Below are 23,304 nucleotides of genomic sequence, written 5' to 3' on the forward strand. Positions count from 1 at the left end.
TAATCTTGTCTTAAAGATGATAGTGTACATGCATTTTAGAATTACAGAGAGCAAAGACTTTTAGGGATTGAAGTTCATTTTGCTGTTTACTCTGCCACCATACAAGAATAGTTCCACCTTCCTCAATTGCCTTGACGGTTGTAGAAATCTACCATTAACAATAAAGGATGAAAAAAAATGTGAAGCTTTCTTCAGCATACATTGCTAATTCTCAAAAGAATTTCTTGGCTTTTATTTTAGTTTATTGTGAACCTCTGCATTAGATGATGATCTAACTTTCACCTCAAACTTTATGTTCCCATTTTACCCAATCTTATACAATTTCCCACATGAGCCATGACATTGTTCTGTACCAAGATGTCATTGCTTATCCTCTTCCATCTGCTGTCCCTCTGGTAAATTTCTAATCTTTCTTCAAAATCCAATTTATTTCTCATGTTACAGTTGTACTTGTCAACTGCTATATTCATTTATCTCCAGTAGAGTCTTTGTGGTTGCTCGAAGGCCTCGGGGGTCAATCAGTTCTCTGGCTCTCTTGGCATCTTAGCACACCAGAAGATGAGGAGTTATGGACCTGAATCTTCACTTTTGTAACTTTGTTAACAGCCATTCCATTTGGACAATTTGAACTGAACTGCACAATTAAGAGGAACGAGCATGTGATTACACAGTCAATCACTTGGAATTTTTTTTATATTACTGGCTGGTCGAGTCCATAACTGACATATTAACCAGTGAACATATTATGTAGACTCAGCTTCACATTCAGATTATGATGTCTTTATTTAGAAAGCTCCATTCTATGTCTGCATCACTGAACACCAAACTGACACTTCCTTGTTTCTCAAGATATATGCAAATTATAGACAAAACCATATATGCTAGCAGAAGACTCTATCCGATAATCCTAAACAGTACTAAAATCACCAACTCCTAGACCCACAGACTTCTAAAAGATTTTCCTAATGTTATTTAATGAAATAAATTTTTTTTTATAGTAGCTAGTCCCAATTCAATACAAATAAACTACATTATAACTTGCTGTTCAGCTAGTACTGGACATGTTATGTATGATTAGTGTGTAATGTATGGATAATGGAATAAGAGTAATGTTTAGGTATATGTATTTAGGTACAAGTCAATGTAATTATAAAGTATTATGCTATATTTCCTATATTTAGCTACAGTTTTCCTACATGTCCTCTAAGAAATACCAGATGGAAGTGTTGATGGAAAAGATACAGAAATTAATATTGAAGTGATGAAGTTTGACCTTTTTAAGATGAAAATCTTGCCAAACTTTCCATATTGACATGGCAACGTTTTATGAATAAATCTAATATCTTATAGATTTAGAACAGTTCAAAAGCCACCATCTGTTTTAAGAAGTGAAGATTCTTGCTATTACATAGTTTCTGGGCCCTAAGACTAAAGGCATGCAATCCATAGCTTATATAATATTAACTATCAGGAATGTGTGAAAAACTTTCACATTTTAGAAAATCAGAGACATAAAAGACATCCTGAGTTACTCTCAAAATTAGAGCTGATAATACCTTATGGATATTCTTTCTTCTTACATAAACTTGGGTAGTCTCCTGATCATTCTCTGTATGGAGTTATAGGTTAATACCAGCTGCGCAACTAGTTGTAATACAGAGAATTTATGTGGCGAACATAGCAAAGCAATGGAAACCGATTTTGAGCAGAGTTGTCTGAAAGGCCTTTGACAATACATGCAGGTATTGTAAGAAGTTGTCATTTGTTCCTTTCTTATTTTTCATAAATTATTTACCACTAAATCTCTTCATTTGATACAGTCAAAAGCAATCCTACTCTGAATTCTTCTTATTTCCCATTCTTTAAGGTTAATGCTAGCTTTGCATTATATAAATTTATTTTCTACTTTCTTAATCAAACAATTGTGGAAAATGCACTGATTAAAAATAAAAAGCAGTTTGCACAGATATGTACTCACACAAGCACACAAACACACACATATACATATACCTCTACCTCTTTGAGGTTTTTATCTCAGAGAAATTAGTAAGATCAAACAGGAGGTAAAAAAATCAGTCCACTGACAAAACTCAGTTTATTTTGTTTTTATCAGTTTATTTTGTTTTCTGGACCAAATATCTAACAAGATGATGTGTCAAAAATGCTTGCAATGGTTTTATCTGATGTTTGAGTTTGAGCAAGTTCTAAGTTTCTTACTGCCCAACTATTAGAAACTTTTCCAGCCTCTGATCAATTGACCTTAAACCATGCAGGCATTCCTTTACACTGACCAGCTACTCAAAAGTTGCTGATTGAGATGTGTACTATTTTTTTTTTTTTAAAGATCTTATTTAGTTATTTGACAGAGAGCTAGAGAGCACAAGTAGGCAGAGCAGCAGGCGGAGGGAGAGGGAGAAGCAGGCTCTCCACTGAGCAGGGAGCTGGATGTGGGGCTTGATCCCAGGACCCTGAGATCATGACCTGAGCCGAAGGCAGATGCCTAATGACTGAGCCACCCAGGCGCCCCGGGATGTGTACTTCTGACACTCATGCAGTTCTTGGTCAAAATCCACTTGGCTTTGGCTACCCTAAGAGTTTGTTAACCAAAATGAATCACTAGATACTGGAATGTGCCTTAGACATACATGGATAACGTTACACCTCTGGATAAGTCTTTGAGAAAGCTAAGGAAGGTAGAATAGGCTGTGTGGATTTAAAACATGCAGATAATAACACAGTAAATTACCTAGAGGAAATGACACAAGATTTCTTTACAGAACAAAATGCTGAATAAAGAGTCAGCTTTTGTATAGGAGAGACACAAAAGGTGGCAGAAAAATTTAAACTTCAGAAACTTTAAAAAGTATATATATATGGTAAGACAATTTTTCTGAACTTCCCCAAAGGAGAATAACCCTTGTGAAAACTAAGACTCTCTCTATGTGATCCCTTTCAAAATCTGTTGAAATGAAAGACAAACTGTGCATGAGTATGAATTACAATCTACCTGTAGAGCTGTGATCTCTGCTCCATTTCATTTAAGAAGAACTTCTATCTTGATACTGAATTGACCTCAATCACTACAGGTAGCTTATTCAAGTTCATTCTACTTCTGCCATCTATCTGCAGGTACAACGTAAATTAGTAGGAGGAAATACTCTCATATTTATTCTCAGCGGCTAATAATAAAATAAAAATCAAAGTCATCTTTTACATGTTTACCTTAGAGCTCATTCCACTAATTTTTGAAAATAAGTTCTTATCAATCATGCTATGGTATTTTATTGTCAGGGACCCTTAAATACAGAAGAAATTCCAACAACATTCATATACCTAAAAAGGACCTTAATTTGCATGTTTTTTAGGGACAAATTTGTTCTGAGTTTGCAATAACAAGTGTCCTATTAGAGAGAATTAGGATAGCTAGGAAGAGCTGTACAAAAAGACCCTTTTAATTCTAACTTGTGCCTAGTTAAGGATGGAGAAGTAAGAGTGGAGCAGACAAGACAGAGAGAGAAGGTGACATAAATAACTGGACAGATAGGGATCAAGCAAAAGGCAGTCATAGATCAAGGGATGTACACAAATACAGAAATCAGAAGTCTTAATGTGTGTGTCTTTTCCATTTTCTCTCCTCTCTGGCAGGAATCTTCTCTTACTTGGTTTGTATCTCATCACTCTAAATTTCTAAGGGATTTTATGTTCTCAATTATTCATTATCTTTCTATGTAGTAACACCTTCCGCCCAACTAATAAGTCCAATCCACAATTAAACATGCTCAAATCTCTCATCTTAAATTTTCCCCCTCTTGACTTCTCACCTCCCTCTAATTACGACCTTACCTCTTTTTATACTTTAACAGTAAAACTTATTGAAGAGTTGCCTAGTATATACTTGTTATTTATATTTATTATATAAACAAATAATTTATATAACATATAATATCAATATATAATACAGTCCTTGGTCAGCCTTTAAGGTAACCTATTGTCACCTTAAGGTATTGTAGGATGCAGATTTGCATTTTTGTGTCAGTAGAGATATTTCTTTCTCACTTTCTAAATTTTGAATAAAATTAATTAAAAGATTTGGAAAGCCCTCAGTTTTTAGTTTTACTAGAAGCATCAGTATTTTTTTAGGGATGGTTTCAACCTTAGTCTACCTAAGGCTCTGCATGGTTTGAGGACTGCCTACTTAGGTATTCATTACTTAAAGGCAAAGAATGAAATCATCCCTTTAAGAAAGTTTGACCAAAACAGAAATAACTTCATATGTGATCAAATGTGCCACTGTTAGAATGAAATGATTACATTGTATAAAATGATGGTGTTATCAATCAAAATGGCTTTTAATTTGGTTTCTAAGTTATTCTACTTATCTGGCTGTTTTTTTTGTGAGCAACTGCAACCTTTGTAAGAGAGATGATTAAAGTAAGAGTTAAGTCCATGGCTCTGAAAATTTGCTTTGGCTGTACACTACTCTCTGTTCCAAAAGGGTTTGCTTAATTTATGAATAATAATTTCATTACCTTAGGGTAATTTCATTGCCTTCTGGTCATAACCACTGAACTGCCCAGCCCAGACACTCATTTCTTCATTCATTCAAACATATACTGAGCATCTTTCTGTCAGATGCCCTACAAACTGCATTAAAAATGAGTAAGATACTGTCCCTGCCTGGAAGGAGTTTCCATTTTCAGATTGGTGTCAATTTCCTTGATTTTATTTGCAGATTGATGCAGACCCTAGGAAAGCTTGTTTGATTTTTATAACCTTCACAGGTTAGCCAAGATTCCTGTTAATCAGACTAACGTATTCAATTGTCATCTAACATATAAACTCAGACACAAAATGTTATTTTTAACTGACACAGAGTAACTTTAGAGACCATTATCACTAGATTGCTATACTGATGAAGAATTTTAAATTCTTGGCTGCTACATGTAAATTTTGTTCAGTAATGCCCTTGGGATGTGACCATCATATTTAGCCATTTCTCTCTTCTGAGATTTCCTAATTCTGAAGTATGAATTAATTTCAAGACTGCTTTCCAAAAGTTTATATGCCCTAGAAAGACATTTCCATTTAATATTCAATTTTTTTCCCCTACTGCATTCTCTTTTTATTTCTGTGCAGGGTCAATGGCTACCCTCCACCCCCATTCTGAACAGCTATTTTCACTCAAAAGATATTTTGTTGAACAAAGGAACTTGATCTTAATTTCTTTTCCTTCCTTCCTTCCTTCCCTAGAAAGGGGGAGAGAGGTGGAGAGGGGCAGAGGGAGGAGAGAGAGCTTAAGCAGATTTCCCGCTAAGCGTGGAGCCCCACACTGGGCTCGGTCTCACAACCTGGAGCTCTGTCTCGCCACCCTGAGATCATGACCTGAGCCAAAATCAAGAGTCCCAGGCTTAAGCGACTTAGCTACCCAAGCACCCCGAACTAGATCTTAATTTCAACTGAACCACATGACTCTTCAACCTATTTATTTGCTCCATGATATTTTCAAAGAAATTGATTCATTTTGTATATAATTTGATTGCTATTGGCTGGTATCAAATTATACCTTAGTTTAATTTGTACTTTACTCCATCAAACTGAAAAGATTGATTGGCAAAACAACTTTTAGATGGACCTTTTTGTCTTTCTTTTTGTATGTGGGTGGCTATTATACATACAAATAACATTTAAAAAATAAGGCTCAGCACTGTAATTCAAAGAACTACTGTGGAGGACTTACCGTACTGTGATAGGGATGAATACATTTGTGTTAATGCTATAATTAGCTGAAACAGTCAAGATATTTTGAGAGCTTCCACATCCATATTTAACCATGGGCCTTCCTTCCACTAGAAATAAATGAAGAAAGTGTTGCCCAATATTCTTCTCACTACCTTTAAAAACAAACATTACATTAAATTAGTGATTAGACTTTTATTTTACTCAATAATAATTATTCTTTCAACAAACACAATCTCTGCCCCCAAGGAGTAATGATTTGGTGAGATGGCAGGAGTGTTATTAAATTATTCAATGTAATAATACTATATTAGAATTACACATTTTTTTCCACGGGCTGAGAATCGCATGGCAGTAACAGCATTGACTTGACATGAGATTAACTTTCTGATTCTGTTTCTTAATAGCAAATGATCTTATTCTGAGCCTCAGTTTCCTCATACATTATAATGCGATGAGGAGAGCAAGTAATTACTAGAACTACTGTGATAAAATAATAAATGAAAACTGTCTGGCACCTGTTGAGTATTACATAACTTGGTTTATTATTATTGTTAATTATTTGTATTTTAATTTTAATGTGTCTTTCATAAAAATTAAAATGATAAAGAAATGTATAAAGAAAAAAAAAAAGAAACACTCCCCTCCCTCCAGCTCATTCTTTCATCCAACCTTGAGGTATTCTTTTCTACCATATATCTGTACACATACAAATATTTATATAGCCCTAGTTTTATTTTTAAAAAGGAAATAATGAATAAGTGGCTTTATTCATCTTTCTCTTTTCATTTAATAATAAACTTTAGACATGTGTCTTATAAGTAGTTTTTAACATTTTTATTTTTATTTATTTTATTTTATTTTATTTTTTTAAAGATTTTATTTATTTGACAGAGAGGGACACAGCGAGAGAGGGAACACGAGCAGGGGGAGTGGGAGAGGGAGAAGCAGGCTTCCTGCCGAGCAGGGAGCCTGATGTGGGACTCGATCCCAGAACCCTGGGATCATGACCTGAGCCGAAGGCAGACGCTTAATGACTGAGCCACCCAGGTGCCCCAGTTTTTAACATTTTTAATTGAAGTATAACTCATACAAAAAATCACACAAATATTAAACGTACAGCTCAGTGAATTATTACAAAGTGAACCCACTCATCCAAATACCATCAACTTAAGAAAAAGAACGTTATCTGCATTGCCAAAGTCTTATCAATCACTCCTTTCCTCCCTCCTCCAAAAGCAACCATGATCCTGATGTTTAACAGGTAGGATTAATTTTGCTCAATTTAAAATTTCATATTATTAGGATCATAATGTATATATTCTGTTGTGTCTATTAACTTTTGCTCAATATTATGTTTGAGAGATAGCACCTATGCTAAAATTCATTCATTTTCATTGCTTTATAATATTTGATTGAATGAATATTTACAATCCAGTTACTCTTTCTTCTATAGATGAACATCCTCCTCCCACTCGTTTTTGGTTATTATGAATAATGCTGCTAATGATAATCTTGTATGTGTCTTTTGTGCTGAATGAAGCACATGCATTTCTGTTGTGTATATAACCAAGAGCTGAACTGTTGAATATGATTAATTTAATAGCTACTGCCAGTTTTTCAAAATAACATTTTGATTTAACTCCTTATCAGCAGTAAGAATTCCAGATGATCCAGTCTCACCATCACTTGGTATGGTTGCCTTGCAGATTTTAACTACTCTAGGTTTATTTTATTGTAGCTTCCATTTTTATTTTCCTCATATAGTGGAAGTTGAAGTTGAGCATATTGTAATGTTTAGTGGTTATTTTGATATCTTCTTTTGTGAAGTGTCAGTCTGTATTTCTTACATTTCTATTTGGTTGTTTGCTTTTTCTTGACTGGTTAAAGTTATATCTGTGTATATATTTAATATCTAGATCTACATACATGTATGTGTATGTGTGTGTATAGCTTATAAGCTCTTGTTAACCATATTTACTGAAAATACTCCAATTCTGTGGACTGTCTTGCCAATTGCTTAAGGGTGAGTGTTGTTGAACATATGGTCTTAATTTTAGCGTAGGTCTATTTATTGTTTCCTTCATGGTTGTAATTAGTGATTTTTATGTAACCTTTAAGATATATCTGCTTGCCTTAAAATCATAAAGTTATTTTCTTATATTATCTTTCAGAAGCTTTATTTAACATCTATACTGTACCTAGAATCGATTTTTGCACATGATATGAAGCAGGAGGTTGTGGTAGGTTGGATAATGGCCATCAAAGATAGTCATGTCCTAATTGTTGGAACCTGTGAATGTTAACCTTATTTGGCAAAAGACACTTTGCAGGTGTGATTAAAGATTTTGAGATGAGATTATCCTGGATTATCTGGTTGGGTCAAGAGTTAGTCAGGGGTCAATTTTCATTTTTTCCTCTTTTAGTTTCCAAGTGATCCAAAATCATCAAAGCAAATAATTCTTTTTATGTATTTACTATGTACTTACTGAATTCTCAGATATTTGTGAAATATGTATTTTTAATATTTTTTAGTATCTCTTTTTCCTACTTTTTTCCTTTATTTATTCTTGTGAATACATGTATTTAAGACAATACTTTGTTTTAATAAAAAAAGAACAGCAGAAGTATACTAAACCAAGCTGAAATTACAACCCTTGAAAATGGCCATCATTAGGGGCACCTGGGTGGCTCATTCAGTTAAGCCACTGAGTCTTGATTTAGACTTGGGTCATGACCTCAAGGTTGTGACATCGAACCCTGCATGGGGCTCGGAGCCTGCTTAAGATTCTCTCTCTCCCTCTCCCTTGTTGCCCCTGCTCTCCCCTGGCCTGCTCTCTTAAAAAAAAAAAAAAAAAAAAAAAAAGTTGGCCAGCATTAATATTTGGTGAATACCACTACAGATACAAAGGTTGATAAATGGACAGATATATATAGAGGGAGAATTTTTCATTAGAGCAAAATCATATTGTACATGTATTTTAATCTAAGGACTCTTAATAAACTTAAAATCTATTGAGGAACCCCAAAGAGCTTTTGTTAACATGGGTTTATTTATTTGTTTATTTATTTATTTAGGAAGCAAGCAGGTGGAGCAAGGCAGAGGGAGAGAGAGAATCTCAAGGAGGCTTCATGACCAGTGCATAGGCTTTGTGGGGCTCCAACTCACAACCCCGAGATCATGACCTGAACTGAAATCAAAATGAAACAAGACGAAACCAGAGAGGGAGACAAACCATAAGAGACTCTTTTTTTTTTTTTAAGATTTTATTTATTTATTTGACACAGAGAGAGATAGCGAGAGCAGGAACACAAGCAGGGGGAGTGGGAGTGGGAGAAGCAGGCTTCCTGCCGAGCAGGGAGCCCAATGTGGGACTTGATCCCAGGGCCCTGGGATCATGACCTGAGCCGAAGGCAGACGCTTAACAACTGAGCCACCCAGGCGCCCCCATAAGAGACTCTTAATCTCAGGAAACAAACTGAGGGTTGCTGGAGTGGAGGGGGGTGGGAAGGATGGGGTGGCTGGGTGATGGAAACTGGGGAGGGTAGGTACTATGGTGAGTGCTGTGAATTGTGTAAGACTGATGAATCACAGACTTGTACCCCTGAAACAAATAATGCATTATATATTAATAAAAAAAAAAAAAGATGACGCTTAACCAACTGAGCCACCCAGGCACCCCGGTTTGCATCTTTTAATATTTATTGGATTAGAATTTAAAACTGAAAAATAATATTTAAAACAGAAATTTTTCAGTTATTTATTGGTTAGCTTATTTAAAAATAACAATAATAAATCCATTACATATTAACATACATATTTTGTGAAAAGTAATTATATTTTCTAAAACAAAAATAAAATAAGGAGGATTATTCTATACTTTTACAATAATCTTCAATGTTAAGCTTAATAAAAGTTGTTAGATTCTCACATCTACTTCTATATTTAATATGTTGTGAATTGTTGCTTTGCTCGAAGTACAAGAACTCTAGCCTCACAGAGAATGTTGACTAGAAAAGGGGGATGATTTAAATTGTGTTTTTACATATACACAAATTGGACAAGTGGTAGTTCCTTAAAATATAGCTGAAATGTGGAATCTGGAACTATACTAATAATCTTTATATCCTCTGTTACATTAAAATTCCATTGGTCTTTCTTATATTTTAAATGAATATTTTACCCTTGCATGATTTCAGAATATCATGCATTAGGTATTTGAAAAAGGTGGATTCACTGAGTTATGGGTATCTTTCAAATGTTGACATATTTTATTATATAATATAAAAAAATCACATTAATTACTATTACCATTGAACTCATCAGAAAGTATGGTAAAGCTCTGAAGCTCATTGTGAAGAATCTAAGTTTTCCAAAATTCTAATTTTTACTAGAAAGCTTGAGTTTTATCATTGGGAATCAAAGACTGTAAGCTGCTTTCCTCAAAATAACAGGCTTACTTTGTTAATTTTTGAGAAAATGGCTGCAAAATACTCAAGCCTGAATAACCACAGATTATCTTTTAGTCATTTTTCAAGTCATGTTTTCATAATGGCTATTCCAACTAGCAACTTAAAAAAATTGCACAAATGCTTTTCCTCAAGGCAGCTATTCTATATTGGCATGTAGCCGACTTGCTTTATGTATACTTTTCCTTTTATGCACAGCACATTACAAAGTTGTATAGACAAGGACCAAGAATTTTAAAAATTAACGCATTTTACTGCAGAATTAGGGCATTTTTTTTGTGTGTCCATTTTTACTTTGAGTGCATAGTGGAGTAGAATAAAATGAGTACAATTTGGGGTCACTGCCATGACACTGGGTGCCAGAGATTTTATCTACTGTGACTTTGGTACATTGAGTGCAAATATCAATCAACAGTGAAAAAGGCACATGCCTTAGTTTTTTTTTTTTTTTTTAAGATTTTATTTATTTGCGAGAGAGAGAATGAGAGACAGAGAGCATGAGAGGGAGGAGGGTCAGAGGAGAAGCGGACTCCCTGCTGAGCAGGGAGCCTGATGTGGGACTCCATCCCGGGACTCCAGGATCACGACCTGAGCCGAAGGCAGTCACTTAACCAACTGAGCCACCCAGGCGCCCCACATGCCTTAGTTTTATTAAGAAAATTTTTTGAAAAAAAATTTTGATGTTATGGACACCTGAAAGGGTCTTGGAGATACTCAGGGATCTAGATAAATTTGAAATATCTCCATATTAGAGCTCACTTCAATTTGAAATGGGGGAAAAAAAAAAAAAGAAACCAGAGTGAAACTAAAGGCATTTCTGAACCACAGATAAATGTTTCTTTATCATCTCAGTAAGAATGTCAGGAAACCTAAGTTATCTCTCCCCCATGTCTCAGGCTCTACAAGAATGGAACACAAACAACACTTGGGTTTCAAAGAATGGTTCAGGGAAAGGTATCAGGAGAAATTGTGAAAGAATCTGAAATAGGAAAAAAAAATCTAGCTTACCCATTCAGGTTCTCCACACCTTTCTTTATCTTTGAGCTATTTTGTAACTCTATAGAGGTTGGTGAAAACTAATAAGAATAGCAATTCAAACTAACTGTTTTTGCTGAAATGCAATTGATTATTACCCTGTAGGTAGACTTGCTTTCCATCTATTTGTAAATCTGCTTCAAAATTCCTTGGTCTTATATGTCTCTGTTCCTTGACTTCTTTGAACTGGAGTTTCCTCAGTAATTAATAGGTTAAATAAAATTTTGGCATGTGTTCATTTTATATATCTTTTTGAAAATTATTCTTTAACAAAGGAAAATAGGATAATTTTAGTTTTTGAAATTATGAGGCGTATTAGGAGAAATGAGTTATTATATTATAGCAAATAAAACCAAAAGCAACTCCAAGGAGAAAAAATTACATAGAATACAATGTAAAGGGGGTCCCCTGGTGTTAAGCAACATAGCAGTCTTGGACTGGATAGACATGCCCACATTTATGGATTATAAGTTTGAGAAGGAAGACAGGAAAGGATTCAAAATACAACTGAAAATCAGATAGGAGTGGGACATACAAAATCTAAGAAATAAAAATAGATTTTCCATGAGCTTTTTATGCTCTAGAACTTATTAAGAATATAAATTAAGAATATAAATTCAGTAAGAGAAACACAAAGTGAAATGTAATACAAAATAGTTAGATTAAATCAATATTGTAGAAGAAAACAAACTGGACAAAACAATAGCATTAAAGCTTTAATAACAAAGTACAAGTAGCAAAGGGCATAATGAACCTGGTTGAAAATCACTCTTTTGAGATCCTCCTAAATGTCCCTTTCTAGAGCCCACTCAACACATCTAGGTTTTTATCACACTTCTGAGGACTTCAGCTGTACAATACGCCAAATTAGTCCAGTGCCTGGCAGAGGGTGATGCAGCTTTACCTTTTCCGCCTCTCCCGAAATCCATTAGCAATTTTTGGGCTTCTATTCCTTAGTGTTTCCCCTTATTTTTCCCATTACTTCCTATTCAATTTCTTCAGCTGCTTTTCTCTGAATTCAAGAGAATAATTAAGAATTTAGTATTATCTTTGACTCCTCTTTTCACTAAGGGGAGGAGGCTGGGGGCAATGAGAGCACATTTAGAAACACCACACTCTGTACCAGTATCTTGTGTTTTCTCTCCTTGGATATATAAAAGGTTTTATCATAAAATGGCATAAGACTGCTTTTCTTGAATTGTTGTCTTGTTCTCCACCCCCATCCTTTTGGGACAGGGGAGGGTGGTTCATTTTGTTATGCACTAAGAAACAGTCTGGTATCCTGTTCCTTTCCCCATTTTTACTCAGAAGTTTCTATTACTTAATATTTCTAAAATATATTATCATTTCAGACTCATATTTTTGCGATTAGACTTAAAAATACAATATACAGAGTGGAGTAGAAGATAGTTGAACATTTAGGTCAAGCTGTTGTGCTGTATGTACAAGGTCTGTTTTTCAAAGCTTCAAAAACTGAATTTCAAAGATTGATTATACACATTAAACAAGATATATGTGGTGCAATGCAAGAATGAGTTGTTTTTAAAAGAAGCTCAGCCACTAAAGTCAAGGACAGGGATGAACAGTCTTCTCCAAGTACACCAACATCCCATTATGAACCAGAGCAACGCTGTGATACAGTACAGAACAAGGCAGCTTTAATAAAGGTAATGGGAATGAAAATAAAAATAAACAATTATGCTTAGTTCTCCCTATAGTCAGCTATATATTAACAGTTTTAAACTCATCATTTGGATTTAGTCTATTAATAATAAGCAATTTCTTGTTTTATATAATAATACTTTTAAAGGAATTCAGAGGGTTTTGTTGGTAACATGTGATGGTAGCTGGGGAGGGTGGTGGCAGGGCCATGGAAGACCTGGGTTACTGATGTATTTGCATGATTCAATAGCAAATTATCCACTTCAGGGAATATAGGGCATATTATTTGATATATTGACTTTTTCACTTTTGAATCAATTGACTTTGTATCACAAACCTATATTCTGTACTTAGAGAAAAGCTATGAATAAACACTGGAGAAATTGTTTGGTTTTCACACAAATAGTACTGTTCTACTTTCCTATATAGGGAAAAACCCACTTCTCCACTGTGTTTTTCTTTCCTGTGAGTCTCCTTTGCTCCTCACAAACACTTCACTTTTGGTTGCCAAATGTGTGGAGGTATTTCCCCACACCAACCAATGCTCTCTGACACTAGCTGGGTGTTCTACAATTTAATTCAGCTTGGACACTAACTACTTGGAGACGTCAGACCATACAGGTTAAGATCCTCTATCCCAGGGATGCCTGAGTGGCTCAATTGGTTGTGCGTCTGCCTTTGGCTCGGGTCATGATCCCAGGGTCCTGGGATCGAGTCCCGCATCAGGCTCCCTGTTCAGCGGGGAGCCTGCTTCCCCCTCTGCCTGCTCCTTCCCCTGCTTGTGCTCTCTCTGTCAAATAAGTAAATAAAAATCTAAAAAAAGAAAAATCCTCTATCGCATAAGACTGCTGGTGCTCTCCTCCCGCAACACATGCTTCAGACGCCAGTGCTTCTGACCAACTGGCTACAGATCAGAGGTTCCAAGGAACCCCTCCTTGGGTTTGATTAATTTGCTAGAGTTATTCACAGAACTTAGGGAAACACATTTACCAGTTTATTAAAGGATATGATAAAGAATACAGATGAATAGCCAGATGAAGAGATACATAGGGTAAAGTTTGGGAGGTTCCAAGAGCAGAAGTTTCTGTCTCTGTGGAGTTGGGGTGCATCACCTTCCTGGTGAGGATGTGTTGACCCACCTGGGAGCTCTCTGAGCCCTGTACTATTGGGGTTTTGTGGAGGCTACTTCGTGTAAGCATGATCAATTATTAACTGCGTTTCCAGCCCCCTTCCCTTCTCTGGAGGGGAGGGGGCTTGGACTGAAAATTCCAAGCATCTAGTCATAGCTTGGTCTTTCTGGTGACCAGCCCCCACCAAGGAGTCATCCAGGAGCCCACCTAGAGTCCCCTTACTAGAACAGAATATGCTCTTACTCCCTTTATCACTTATGAATTTACTAGGGTTTTAGGAGCCCTATGTCAAGGGATAGGCTCAAAAACAAATATTAGAACAAGAAATGCTCCTAGTGTTCTTATCACTTAAGAAATTACAAGGGTTTTAGGAGCTTTGTGCCAGTAAGTGGGGGCAGACACCAATATATATATTTTCTATTGTCTCACAAGTACTAAAGACATATTTTCAAACATAGTTATAATAAAAAATGGAAAATTAGTGGCAATTAGTAAAATCAAATATAAAAAATTCAAAATATAACTCCTAAGGAAAATTATGTCATGGATACTATTAGATGTATATTTTTATATTAAACTTTATATGCTGAGGAATCCATATGCCACATTAAATTTAGTTCAGTGTTGTTCACTGAACCCAAAGACATCAAGCAAATGTGAATCTCTCTCTCTGTGATATATCACAAATGTGAAAAGCAGTGTCTTTTACCCCATAATATCTAATCTGTGCTGCCTTTGGTCAGGACTTGAAAGCTGTGGAAGATGTCAATATTAAGCCATGGAAAGAAAGTCATTCTGTTATTTCACTGAAAAGACGTTTGATGATGCATTAGCAGAGAAGTATGAACCTAACCTTTTTGAAAGAGTTCTTTATATTTGTTGGCAGTGTAATAATTTTTTCAATGAATCATTTATGTCTTGAGTTTTTCTTAATATTTATCCAGAAAATATTTTGAAACTTTACAGTCTATAATTCCCAAATTTTATTTATACTAATGAAATCACTGATTGTATCTACTGATTTAAGATTTATTACATATAGAAAATGCTGCTTAGAATAATAAACAGTAATAATTACTTAAAAATTAGTGAACTCTAGTTTCTAGGTATCATGGCATTTAGAGAGATAACCCTAATAATTTTGAGTCCAAAATTTATAAATTATATATAGCTTATATTTATATATATGTTGTATGGTATATATGTATATATTTAGTCTTATAAGTAAAGAATAATAATGAAATAAGCCAGAGAGAGGGAAAGAATGATATCCTACTCAAGTTTTTATAATTTTGGTTTGCTTGGTTATTATATTGGATTGTAGATCTAAAAATTTCTAAGCATACATATTTTATCACTTCATTGAAATACTGAAGATAGAGTAATTATGGTACACTTCTATTAAAAATGGGTATTTTTCTCTATTTGAACTATTGTAATGAATGCTCCTAAACATCAATGACAGTTTGATTTGAGATCATGTATAAATATTCAGGAGAGATTCACTGGTCATCAGTTTGAATTAAAATAAAATTCAACATCATTCCTTATAGGACCAATAATAATGAATACAGATAATATGTTTATTAAATCAGATACATAGATGGTCAAATTTGGAAATTTCCAAATAGTGACATGGATTTCTACCATTTCTCATTAAAAAAAAATCCCCCAAACACCACACCTTTATATGGTACTTTGCATTTTTCTTTTTTTTAAAAGAATTATTTATTTGCGGGGGGTGGGGAGGAGCAGAGGGAGAGGGAGAGAGAGTCTTAAGCAGACTCCACGCCAAAGTGGGGCTCGATCTCACCACCTTGAGATCATGACCTGAGCCAAAACCAAGAGTCAGACGCTTAACCAACTGCACCACCCAGGAGCCCCAAGTACTTTGTATTTTTCAAACCACTTATATATATTTTTTTCAAACCTTATGAACTTGAAAATAAAAATTGCATCTGTATTACTTGTCGTCAAACTGAGTACAGAACAGGTTAATTGATCTACCCTATGTTGCACAGTGAACTCGCAGCTGACCTGGGTTTGAGTCTACCTTTGGTTACCTACTGACATTTCAATCAGGACTGCCTATGGCAGCAGTCGGATGATCTCGTCATCCCTGGTGCCACCTTCAAGGCATGTAATAAAAACTATTCTCTGAGCTTGCACTGAGTTCTCTATTGAGCACATATGTTTTTGCTGCAGCTTGAAAAATCCCTTTTCCTGGCTCTCCTTAGGTCTGCATTTGTACACAGCAGCAGCAAACCCAGCAGCAATCTTAGCGGCAGTGGCTCGGGGTTTGAAGACAGCTTAGGGCAACAGTGGCAACACAGGCAGTAACGTGTAGTTAGTGGTTAGAGCCTCGAGAACGTGGCTGGGGTGACCTCGCTGGTCAGTGAAAGAAAGGACAGTGGGCGGAGAGGAGCTAGGAGAACTGATATACTGGGGCGGCTGCCTGGCACACATAACGAATCACTAACACATGTTTATTACTCGCTGCTGCGGAACAGCTTCTGGACCAGTTTCTAAAATTTATTGAGAGCCTATTTTAATTTTGCCTAGGCTGCTAATTGTGCTTAACCAGGAAAGAAAATACAACTCATAATACAAGATTCTTGGAGGAAATGAATCCTCTTCATTTGGATGAAATGGATAAAAACGAAAACCAAAAAAACTGCATCTACTATTCGTCCCATTACTGTCTCATTCCTGATTCCAAGATTTTTTATAGTCTAAATATTCTTTCCCAGGGTGGATATGTCTATCAAATGGATGCAATATTAATAACACCTATTAGACAAGAATATAGCACCCTAGGCATCTAATTCCCAAGACTCCTTACCAGGCAAGTTATGAGGGAGGAAGGATGAAAACATTTTCTGAAGAAGATATTTAGCACTTACTTCATGTTGCCATGCACCAAACAGAGTTTTAAGTCCATTAAATGTGGTAACTCTCTCCATCCTTACAACACATTTTTCATAACCTTGGTGTTATTACAAATAATATGGTTCCATTTTACAGATATTGAAGCACAGAGATGTTAAGTAACTTGCCCAGATGGCAGAGCCAGGTAGTCGAACTCCATAGTCATTTTTTTTTTTTTTAAAGATTTTATTTATTTATTTGAGACAGAGAGAATGAGAGGGAGGAGGGTCAGAGGGAGAAGCAGACTCCCTGCCGAGCAGGGAGCCCGATGCGGGACTCGATCCAGGGACTCCAGGATCATGACCTGAGCCGAAGGCAGTCGCCCAACCAACTGAGCCACCCAGGCGCCCTCCATAGTCATTTTTGTAATAACTGGATTATACTGTTCTTGAGACAGGCACTGCAGCAATTTCAATCCTTGAATGGGCTCATTTACTTGTTTTTGCTCCTACCTCTGCCCACCAGAAGCAAGTTTGCTGGTCCATTTCGTGATGTAATTACATCAGAAACAGAGTGTATCTCTGATTTATCTCTTCATAAATTTTAATCACAGAAAAGTTTAATTTCTCTTAACACAATTGTTCTCTTTCAAGAGAAGTTTAATAAATCACATCATTCTAGGTCAAGGGTTGGCAAACTATGGCCCATGGACCAAATTCTGCCATTGTTTGGTTTTCTGTGTAAAGGTTTTTGTTTTGTTTTGTTTTGCAACACAGCTACATTCATTCACAGCCACATACTGTCTATAGCTGCTTGCGTGCTACACTAGCAGAGCTGAACAGTTGGCACAGAGCCTGTGTGGCCTGTAAAAATACTTACTCCCTGGCCATGGCAGAAAAAAATTGCCAACCCCTGTTCTGTTCCTGGTTGTTAAAGTAAACCCAGGATTAAATTGTCTTTGATTTAAGCTACATTTTGAGTAAACCCTTGAAATCTGCACTGTTTTGTTTTTGCTTACTTACTCACAGAATAATTTCCTAAAATAAGGTGTCAATACCTATTAATTTTTCATCATGGCCATCCAAGTTGGGTAACTCAACAACAGAACTTTACAAACAATTCTAAAAAAGCTTACTCTATGCAAGGCACTGGTGAAGTGCCCAGGAGGTGGGTGGAACAGAGATGCAAAACACAATTCCAGATTAGGAGGTGTTCTCTAGTTAGTGAAGAGACAGAAGCACAGCTTTCTAGTGTAATGCATCTCTTTACTCAGCCCCAGTTCTTAATTTGTACTCCTATTATAAGACCTATCATAGTCAGCTTTCTCACAGAATTATGTACATATTATCTCTCCCCTAAATGGAGAAATGGGTACAGATAATTTCTTATTCATCTTTGTATACAGCCACAGTGCCCAGCAGAGTGTGATGCACTTTCTAGGCACTCAGTTAAAATTTGTTGAATTTGACTTTCCTGTCATAAAAGAAAAGATACAATGAAAAGCAATCTTTGTGTATCTTATAAAAGCAATGTATGAATTCATCCATCCATGCTTTCAACTCCACTCCCTCCCATATCCGTCTGGAGCAAGCTCCACTGGGAGCTATCAAGAAGGGACAAAGATATTCAAAGAATTTTATGGTGCACACTGTAAAATTGATTAAAACTGAGCACACTTTTTTTCTCTAAGAAAAGAAGATGTTTTTTAAATATGCTGTCAGGAAATACTGTGGGATTTCATTGCCTTTGGCCTAAGAAGTATCTAATGAAGATATTGTGTATTCTACTGGGAATCATTTTATAGAGAAAGGCAGATGTTATGATTCTTTAGATTTCATTTGTTTTCTTCAGCAATATCAGAAATCTCTTCTTTTAGCCCTCCCTAAATGCACAAAAAAAGGAGGCCCCAGTGATCCTACTTGTTCTGTCAATTTCTACCTGGAATAAATACCTAAGACTAGTCCTTCTTTAACTTTCTTTCTTAAACACAAATAATAAGTAATATGGAGATTGCTTCTGAATCTTGCTCTTTAACTGGAGTTGCTCATGTAATTTGCCTCCTGCAACTTGGTCAGATGTCTGCTCCTATTTCTCAAAGATCACATACTTCCAAAGGGCATGCTTATTTCTTTTCAAAGAAGCAGCACAGAATGGATTCAACTGCATAGTAATATATCCCATGACGAAACCTCCCGATTGATAGCACTGGCCGAATAGAGCTCATTTTCTGAAAGTGCACCTAAAGAGTTTTGTGTGGTCTCATCCCTTCTCCCGTGACCTATCAGTAGCTTCTTTGACGGGGTTCCAGAATTCTGAATTGGTTCAGCGGCAGATTCAGAAAGCTTTCTTTTCATCTTGACTGCTGTTCTCAGAGCTGTCTCTCTCCCACAGAGAGTTCTTTTTTAAACTATCCTTTCTAAGGATTTCTACTGTAACCCCATAAGGATTCCAGTTTTATCTTCCTTTTGTTCCTTTTCAACATCAATTAGTTGGTGAGGCAAACTGAGAAAAGATAAATCTACAGTTCTGAACTAGGAATATAATTCAAAGCTGACATTGGCTTATCAACCTGGTATTTCTCTATCCTTTTCCTTTTAAAACTGGATGATATAAAACACAAGTGTTCAATAAATGTTTGTACAATGGAATTGAGTTTTTACTGAAATGTCCGGGAATGAAAATGACAAAACTAAAAAACAAACAAACAAAAAAACCAGACAAAAATCAACCCCTAGTCTCTAAAATGAAACATCTGTTTTAATTTCCTCACTATTCTTAATTGCTCCTACATGTAATATACTGATTTCAAAGGAAAGAAAATTAGCCCTTAAGTCAAGTTAAACTTGGTAAAACCAAGTTTTAGCCTTTTAAGCTATGGGTGTTTAACTGAATCACAAAAATCTTTGTGTTCATCTGTTGTGAGGCTTTTAGGAGGGTGATAAATTCAAAGAGGACTGAAAGCAACAACCCCATGAAACATTCTGCTGAGGTATTCCCAAGAGTGTAGGATTAAATTACCACTTTACAAATGAACAAAAAGAATGCATTACAGACAAAAATATTTTCTCCATTCACAGACTATGAAACTCCCTTGAGTGAACAGCTTCGGTGCATCCAATCCAATGTTGGGACAACAATTAAGTAAGACAAAGATAGAAACTGATAATCATTACAATGGCACTGTTTCTTTTACTAATAACTTCTAGTTTGATTTATTTCAGTAGGTCATTGGATGCAAAAGGCAAAAATAATCCTATGGCACTACCATCAGCTTGGGTTTATTGGTTTAAATTAAAGTACCAACTTGGACAAGGGTATACATATATATATATATACATGCTTGGCATGTATTTTTATGGCTTTCAAAAAGAGCACATTGAGTGGAAGTATAGATATGAGCCAGGAGCATGAGCCCAGAGGATGAGAATTCCCAGAGGTTGGCTGCTTCTTTGGCGATGAGCTGTTTTTAGTTGGTAAAAACATACTTTCTACAAGGAAACACTTCCTTATTCTTATATAACTTAAAAAATTGCAAAGGCAGAAAATCACTTTGCTTTGTGACTTTAAATTATTATGTTTGTATCTTTTGTTCTGTGTTTTGTTTTGTTTCCTTTCCCCAGCAATGTACTATTACCTCCAAATTTCATGGTCATCCACCACAACTTAGGTTTTGTATATAAAACAAATTTTTCCTTTTTTTTTTCCTTCTCTCTCTTTAAATATAAATAAATCAGACACTCTAAAGCCATCATTTAAACATGCGTGCTTACACTACTGGGAAATAAATAGAAATAGAACTACACTTCTGGTCTAGTTCTGACATTAGTTTCTTTCTAAAATATAAATTTTCAGTTCTAATGTTCAAAACTTCTAATTGCACTTAGTTTTCCAAAAATGCTTCTTTAAAGCATTTCATTCATAGCCGAATAATACAAAGATTTAACTTTTTTTTTTTTACAAAGTACAGAATGATGAATCAATTTTGCAAAAATATTTCAAAGTAGAGGAGAAAAAATTTTCAAAATAATGAGTTGCCCTAGAGTGTATAACCTATTCAAGTACTAAAGACATTATACCTCCAATATAGCGAACTGTTAAAACTAGTGTACATTCATTTCACAAGAAATTTTAAAACAATTGTCAGATTTGGAATACAGCATGTAATCTACTTTAGTGATGTTTAGGTATAGAAGAAAGAAGTCTATAAATTCTGGTTATAGGAATCCTTGTGAGGACATTGCATAATGTAGAGAACCCTGGATATAGAGACATTTCCTTAAACAAATACTGTTAATATTACTTTTTTTTTCAAGCCAACTAGGATAATGCTAACAGAGTGACAGGAATTTTCCCAATTATCAAATGAATCCCAGCTTTGGAATACCTTCTTCCAAGTTACCAAGTATTGAATTCAATTCATATTTAGTAATTTATATTACAAAAATATGCTCTGAAACATTTGCAGCCTTTATGTTTTACTGCTATAGCCATATGCCATCAAACTCATATGCTTGCTGTATTCTTCCTTGCTGGTTCAGAGCCTGTTTGCAAGTCATGTTCCATTGAATGACTCATAAATTAAAGAAACTTCTAAAGAAAACTAGAAAGAACTATTTCCTTTTGGTAATGCTTCATGTACTAAGCCAAAAAAGTTTTCCCACAATATTTAAATGAATAATTCATTGCTTCAGTAGGTTAATATTTGAGAAAAAAACCTGATATATAGGAAGTCAAACATTTAATACTTACTGTAGAGAATAGTTCCATTCAAAGTGTTTGTTTTTATAGTCAAGTAGATGGTAATAGTTCTGTTATGTTCCTTCTCTGGGACAAATTTCAACTCATCCAGGGTTGAAAAAAAAGGCAGTTCTAGATAGGAATTCCCGTTGAAAGAAGGAAAAAATACACTTGCATCTAAAAAAAAAAGCCCTGTTAGTGTGCTCTGATGGCATTCTATTGCTAATCAAGTAGATAAGAATATAACATTTATAGTTAGCATTCATTTAAGAAGATAGTACTGATATTATATACATTAGACCCAATATTAAGAAATTTAGATACATAAGTACATTAAATTTGTAAAGTCATTGTCTCAAATAATCAACCACCAGAGGAAAAGACTCAAAGCAAGAATTTTAATTTTTGTTCAAGGATGGACAACAAAAAATCTGTGTGCCTGCATGTGTGAAATAATAATTTTCATCAGACTCTTAAAATATTCTGATATGAATGGCTGTACAACAATTATATATTTAAAATCAATGAATTTTATTTGATGTAATTACACCTCAATAAAAAAGTAAAAAAAGAATCTGTGACACAAAAAGATTAAAAAATTGTCACATAGCAAGGTTTTATTAATGTATGTTAATATTTAGTGCTTTCCAATAGTTAGATATTTTATAAATGGTAGTACTATCATATGCAAAGTTAATTTTTTAGAGTTATCCTTTTAGAATTATTAATCTTTTAAATGATTAATCTCAAAATACTGAGGCATAAAAAACTTGAAAAGTATTTATTTTATTGTCATATGCCTATATTTAGATCTATAGACTTGGTACATTCACAAGTGTAACATGGCATGTGGAAATGTAACTTTATTTTCTGTCTTTTTCACAATGGGGGAAATATTCTTTGTCTCTGGATGAAAACTTGGCAGTTCCAATGAGTCCTACCTTCTTTCTAAGTTACTAAAATAATGAAGAGATAGGACTTCGTCTACCCTCCTCCACCAGCCAAGACCTGTAGGGCATCTGACCCCTACTATCTTCCTTGAGGGACAGGAGAAATCTGATTTCTGTTCTTTTTCTTGTCTTACCTCTTCCCATTCATGCTAGCTGCTATTTGACCATTTCAGCTTTGAATGTGGAGGAGGCGTGAAGGAGGCAAGGCGGAGTGGAAAGGAGAGAGAAGTACACAGTAAAGAAGAGCTGTAAGAACTGCCGACTGATGCTGTTATAAGCAGGCTCTTGCGTTCTAGGAATAGCAGATGTGCTAGAAATGTCAGATAAAATACAACACACTCAGTTCAATTTCAATTTCAGATCAACAACAAATAGTTTTTTAGTATAAGTATGTACCAAACCTTTCACGAAATATACTAGAAGAATTATTTATTTGAAATTCAAATTTAACTGAGTGTCTTATATTTTTAGTTCTTAAATCTGGCAACCCTCTGACCCATGAGCATTTGTGTATTCTTTAGAAATCCTTTCCCAACTATAATTCCTAGGATTTGTGCAATGGCCTGCCTTTGGCTTGTCACTTCTAACTTGGTCCCATATTGATATTTCACTTTAGCACAGACTCCTGCTGTTGACAACCACTTGCCTGTGTCAAAGTAAAAGTGGCACTGGACAAAGTTAACCAAAGACTTTACTCAGGGCTATTGCAATAAAGG

The 23,304-nt window shown here is 35.2% G+C and overlaps 1 protein-coding gene across 1 annotated transcript in view; it reads right to left on the reverse strand.

The window, feature by feature from the left end:
- The window catches only part of LOC115942618 (protein eyes shut homolog), a 515,538-nt gene that overhangs the window by 262,281 nt on the left and 229,953 nt on the right, over positions 1 to 23,304 (reverse strand). Inside the window, exons 5-6 of the mRNA XM_081827581.1 lie at positions 21,647 to 21,815; positions 5,738 to 5,887 (exon numbers count right to left, since the gene is read on the reverse strand). Coding sequence (XP_081683707.1) covers positions 5,738 to 5,887; positions 21,647 to 21,815 — 319 coding nt within the window. The remainder of the gene's footprint in view (positions 1 to 5,737; positions 5,888 to 21,646; positions 21,816 to 23,304) is intronic.

The sequence above is a fragment of the Leptonychotes weddellii genome, chromosome 8 (assembly GCF_054177405.1).
Source record: "Leptonychotes weddellii isolate Sample4059 chromosome 8, ASM5417740v2, whole genome shotgun sequence".
Lineage (NCBI taxonomy): Eukaryota > Metazoa > Chordata > Mammalia > Carnivora > Phocidae > Leptonychotes > Leptonychotes weddellii.